The sequence below is a fragment of the Pogona vitticeps genome, chromosome 4 (assembly GCF_051106095.1).
Source record: "Pogona vitticeps strain Pit_001003342236 chromosome 4, PviZW2.1, whole genome shotgun sequence".
Classification (NCBI taxonomy): domain Eukaryota; kingdom Metazoa; phylum Chordata; class Lepidosauria; order Squamata; family Agamidae; genus Pogona; species Pogona vitticeps.
Window position 1 is genome coordinate 107,672,497 of NC_135786.1, and position 6,102 is coordinate 107,678,598.

Genomic DNA, 6,102 nt, shown 5'->3' on the forward strand with positions numbered 1-6,102 from the left:
AACTGGCTGCACAATCTCACAGGGCATTTTAAAGACAGACACCTTAACTGTCTCTCCTTACTCCCCGCCAATAAGAGCCTCTTTGACTCTTCCATCCAAAGAATTCTTGTGACTTTGAATTTGCTACCCTCACAAGTATAATTTTTGCCACAGTAGATTAACTTGGCTACCTTTTCTAGAAGACTATTATTGGAGATCCCAAAATATTTAAAAAGAGTGGGCAACTTGCAGTTCTCTGGAAACTGGTCTGCAAGTTCTCTCATCCCTTACCACCAGCTGTTCTTGTTAGGGCTGATGTGAGCTGTGGTGAGAAACAGCTAAAACACCCAAAGCTGCCCAGGTTTCAAACAGCCCCTCTTCCATCTTCTTTTCTTTTAACCTTGCCCCCCCCCCCAAGTAAAAGGAACATAAGCTATGTTCTATTAAAATAAAAATAATTTATTAAATTTTTTCAAAAAGACAACTTCACTGAAGTTTGTCCTCAAGTCAGTACATTCAGCATGGAAAGGAGTGTCCAACATAATCAGAGTCTATACAAACATACACACACAATATACATGGCTCTCATTTGAAGTTCTGCTTCAACTGCATCTCAACACAGCCAGAACTTGATCCTAGCCAATAAACAGTCAGCACGCTCTGTTTTCTTAGGTCACTCCATCCCGTTTATCTTTCTGCATCTAATTTAGTGACACTGAATTTTTATGTCTACTGGTTGTGTGGAGGTCTCCTACATCAGGGCCCAATAGTAAAATCTGCAAAGAACAGAACTTGTGTAAGGAAGTCCTAGAGACCCATGATGTCAATTATAGGCTGCCAATTGTTCAAGGGAAAACAGAAGCGGCGAATTATTCAGAAGAACATTTTTCACATCCCAGAAGGGGTCAATGTGCATGAGGTTAAGTCCAGAGCTTGTTTACTCTTTGCAGAGGAGGCTTAAATCTGATCTGGCTTGGAGTGGCAGCAGATCCACGTTGATATATGTAGTTGGATAACCCATGGTAGGCAGACATTCCTTCCCAATACATCGTTTTCATATGAAAATGAATGTGTCTTAGCAACTGGCCAGCAGTTTTGCTTGTGTTTTCCTTCTAAGACTTTTACACTGCAGTTAATCATAGAAACTGAAAACTGCCAGAGTCAATATGCCCATCCATTTGAAAACCTGGAATTGCATTTGGGCAAGTCTCCTGTACATTCAGTTCATCAAGTTCACCAAGACTGCAGCGACCAACAGCCTTCCTCCTCTCCAGACACGATGGTTCTTTGGCTTCTTTTTCCTGGTACACTTCGGAGTTCATGTTCCCTGAGGCTCTCTGCTCACTGGCGATTTTTTACACAGCTCCTGGTAGAATTCAGATTCCAGGAACCGTGGGTAAGCATTATTCTCCATCAAGCTGTATACTCGCTTCTGAGCTGTATTGAAGCACGTGTGTGTGGCATCATTTAGATTCTGGGCTATAGTGTTCTTGGTTTGAAAGTCTATGTTGATCTGAAATAAAAAAAAGGAAACAATCTGTCATCACACATGCTCTTAAGAACATAGCCTATCTCAGAGAAGGTAAAAAATTTAGTTTAGTACTCTCTTCCAAAAAAGAAAGAAAGAAAATCCATAGGAGTGTCAAAATGATAAAAGACAATCCTGCATTGTTTACTCCAAACACCTCATAATCAAAAGGTAACCTGTGTCTGAATATAGAGACTGCATTTTTCCAACTGTGACTAACAGTAAATGATCGCCCTCTTAATAAATTTGCCAGGGCTAGGCTTTCTAGATGTTCCGAACTATGGTTCTTTTCACTGCCAGACAGTTTGGTTATGACTTCTGAATTGCATTTCAGAACATCTGGAGCAGACAAGGTTGTCCACTCACTTTGCAAGAAATGGTGAAGTGCAAGTAAACAATAAGGAGATGTACTGGATAGCTTTGATGCTTAGGGACTACCTTTTTTTCTCCTGGGCTGTTTGTTTTTAGATCCTAGCAGCTCTGCATACAGAATTGTGTACAGAGCCCAATATATCAGAATTGCTGATCTATGTGGCTGTCTTCAAATACAACCTGGATCACGAGCAGCAGCAGTTGGTAGCATCTGTTCACAGATTAAACATTCAGGATGGGTTCTCAGTACCAATGTATCCTTTCCTGAGTGGATCTGTCCCTAGGCATAACATCTAAAGCCTATAATTAATGGGAATCAATATTCAAACTAACAATCTAGATTCTTCCTATTGTGCAGCAATTAACAGACTTTTTTGGAGGTGGGGATCTGCTTACCTCTTTAGGAGCCTCCTTTTCAATAAAGTCATTGTAAATCTTCTTTGCCTTGGCAGTCAGCTTCTGTGGCGACTTTATTTTCTTAAAATCTTCACAAGCCAGCCAGAAATCAATGTTCTCTTCACAAAATTCTGATTTCAGAAAAGCCCTGAAAGCTGTCAGACCATCTGCAAAAAAAAGGTGAAAGAGAAGGATTAGCTCAAACCATCCCAGGAATGCTGTGTATACAGCAATATACATACTTCTTTCCCATTCTCATGCCCCTGATCTTGTTCTGTCTGTATCTTGTCTGGCTTGTTTAAACACTATGTACCAGAACATTTTTTTCCTTTTTTGAAAAGAACTGGTGTGAGAAGTCTCAAAATTCTGTCTACACATATTTAAATGTTAAAAAATCTGCAATTACTTTCAATCAGCCAAGAATCTTTAAATTAAAGGGAATGGGGGGGGGGGGGAAGAAAATCCATATACATTTGCTTCACTTTGCAATTGCATGTTAGCCTGGAGCAGACATTTATGGCAGAGCTATAAATGTCTTGGAGACAACGGCAATGGAAAGGGTGACTCAAAGTCCACTCGGCTGCAAACACACTATATTTAATGAGCTTTCTTTTTTTTCATTCACTGAGCAAGTGTTTTGTTTTTTTACTGCATAAATTCTCAGTGCACTGGACTTAGCCAGAACAGACAATGGTGATGAATTATGTGAGTTGCAGTCCAACAATATCTGGGGGTTTGCACTGTGCCCACTCCAAGCTCAGAAAAGGCTTGGGAAGCTTTGCAGTGAGCATCAAAAAGAGCTGATAACTTTGAATTAGATTTGGAATGGGCATTTTGCAGAGGCATGTTTTATATGCAGTCAAATTACTTTAGATGCTCAGTCCAGGGTCAGCTTGACACAGCTATTTTACCTTCCTATAGGAATGCCATCTGCAACACTGTTTAAACAAGCACAGTTGTGAATACCTCCCTGCACACTGCTCTGACACATGCAAGAAGTAAAGGAGAAACAGCTTTCTCTACCGCTGCAGCTGTACACCGCAGCTTACATCGTGCCAAAGGAATGCAAGGCTAGCTAAAAATACAGACTAACTACAGGGACTGAAGCACAAAAGCATCTGTTTCATAGGCCAGCTTTTGCCATGGGAAGGGCCTCCCAGTTATGCTCAAACAGGAGCATGCTTGCTATGAATGGGGACCTCAAGAAGTCGTTACCCTGAGCTAAAACTCCAGCTACACGGATTGATCAGAATTCGGATGTGCAAACAATCTGCAACATTCAGGAAAGGACAAAGACACCCCTGTGTTTCAAATGTAGGAATCTTGCTTGTTAAAGCAACTTACATTTGCTAGAAAGAAGTTCATCGAAAGCTTCTGACCACAGCTGAGCTTCCTCGGGAGAAGGCCTGCATAAAGGAGACAGGGAAAATATACATTAAAACACACACAAAGAGAGCTTTGGGGGCTTATATGATAAATCAAGCCAAATAGTGGTGGAATCCAGTGATTCACTGGTGTTAGCAATGAAATACATACCTAAAACATGACTTTTGCTGTCCTTTCTTGTTTGCCTTTGCATTGGTAGAATTGGAAGAGTTCTGCAGAAAGTAACTCAACCTGGATTTCCAATCTTTTATGCTAAAATGAGAAGGAAAAAAAAGAAACACATTAAGTTCAACAACCAGAACTTTCCTTTAAAGAAGTGTCAAAAAATCTGAACCTACAGTTAATCTGAAGTGAAGTTGCATTTGCTGCCCAAATTTCTAAATGACCAAGAGCTGAATGTGTCAACCTATGCTGCCAAAGATCCATACTGATACAAGGTGCTCCCTGCCTATTTATTACTCAGTAACATCTATGCTTCAAAAATTACTTGGGACTCAGTATGTTGGCAGACTGAAAACCTTAATGCAACATGATTCGTGCTTGTGGGATACTTCTTTCCTACATAATGTTAAATTTTCAAGAACTGGCCTGAAATACCCAAGTCCCTATCAGTAAAATGGTGGGACATATCTAGAATTTATGAAATCTTATAGGCATTTCTTCATTAAAAATTCCCACTCTATTCTGTGACCTTACGTCTTAAAAAACATGCACTGTATCTGGTTGCATTACATATTATTATTTTGTAGTCCTTGGAGATCTCTTGTTTATCAATCCTACAACATAGCTGCATGGTGAAGGCTGATCACATTACTGTGAAACTGCTGGACTAAAGTTTTGCAGAAGACAGCCAGCAAAGTCACCTTTACCAGTCCTGTCCTGCAACTAGAAGCCAACAAATGATAAAGTATATGCACATCACTTATTTGCAGGTTTGGGGCATATGCATAGTTCCTGCAATATTTCAAAGAGGTAACTGGTTTCTTAAAGGGTTTCTCTGCAAAAGAAAACCAGAACTTGTGGAACTTCTACCTTTCACCCTAATGGAAAAACTATCCACTTTAAGTATTATCTACACTAGGACAGTAAATTGCACTGGAACAAAAGAAGATTCCTAACAAAGGATCACATTTATCTCCAAAGAGTTCCAGTCGTTAATTAGGATATTTGCAGATCAGAATCTGCAAGAGTTTTCTTTTTTGGAAAAAACTTCCAAAGTAATTGCTCCCAAAGAAACTGACTGCTGCGTTAGATGCACCCAATTACATAATAACCATTTGGATCTGAGACAGATCTAGGATTTTGAATGGTTGCCGGAAGTAAGACATGACCAGGGCATAGCTGAGCACTTGCGATATCAGCAGGAGGAACTCATCCTGCAACCCTACACTCACTGCTCACCGACCTTTCGGGGCGCAGGGATCCTAAACGCATTTCCGACATCTCAGTATCAGATGGCATAATCCTGCACTCTAGGGCTTTCACAAAAGAAAGAAAAAAAGTAAACGCCTCCTCACCGCCCGTGGTTCCTAAAACACTACCCTTGACCCAAAAGCATTACAGCTTCCCCAGCTCTGAATCACACCTGTAACCTTTGCACTTCAACGATTAGATGTTGGGCGTTATTTTTTTCCTGTCTCGACTCAAGCCTCTGGGGCGCACAGGACGCTTCGTTACGAAGTCCGGCGCCCAATTCCTAGCCTGTAAGAACACGCAGGAGGACCCAAACCTGACAGCACCCTTCGCCAAAAAACCATTAACTCCTAAGATCCGAGTAAGGGTCCCAATACTGTAACGCCCGCCTATTTCCACCAGGAGAAAAAAAAAGCCCATCAAGCCTTTCTCACTGAGCTCGAAAACTTTTCTATGCCTTGCAAACAGACAAAAACCACCAAACTAAAAAGCGGAGACACTCACAGTGTTTTCTTCATTTTTCCCTTTTTCTCCTCTTTGTTCTGGCAGTGGCTGGCGTTTTTTTCCATGGGACTGCAGTTGTGCTGGAGAGCCAGAAACATTGCACTCTGCATGCTCCTTCCAAACGAAGCGCTCCCCTCAGACTTTATTCGCAAGCTATTGAGAGACTGGCCCGCCTAAACCTGGCCTTTTATAGGGCAAGGACGAGGCGGGGACGGCGACGAAGGACGCGTCGCGAGCTCACGCCCGCCGCCCGCTGATTGGCTGAGCGGGCGGGATCCGGCGCGAGACGCCTCCCGCACAAGGCGTTCGCCAGCAAGGCGGGCCTCCGAGCACATCTCTGACGCAGGGAGCTGTCGCCTATCTTGTTTAATTGTTGCAAGCCTAGCACTCTCTCTCTCTCCCCCCCCCCCCCGTGGTATCATTTTCCTTTTCAGTCAGTGCTTTTTCGGCACTTGGGGTTTAGACGAAAAATAGATATCACGACGTGTCGTCTGCAGCGCGCTGGGGACGGGGTTGCAAAAAGA

The 6,102-nt window shown here is 42.2% G+C and overlaps 1 protein-coding gene across 1 annotated transcript; it reads right to left on the reverse strand.

Moving 5' to 3' along the window:
• Positions 1-417: 417 nt before the first annotated feature.
• On the reverse strand, positions 418-5,758 carry RGS2 (regulator of G protein signaling 2). Its single transcript, XM_020790476.3, has 5 exons — positions 5,579-5,758; positions 3,812-3,913; positions 3,620-3,681; positions 2,276-2,442; positions 418-1,492 (listed from the first exon to the last, which is right to left on the reverse strand). The coding sequence occupies exons 1-5, from the start codon at positions 5,686-5,688 to the stop codon at positions 1,298-1,300; spliced, it is 636 nt and encodes a 211-aa protein (XP_020646135.1). The 5' UTR covers positions 5,689-5,758; the 3' UTR covers positions 418-1,297.
• Positions 5,759-6,102: the final 344 nt, after the last annotated feature.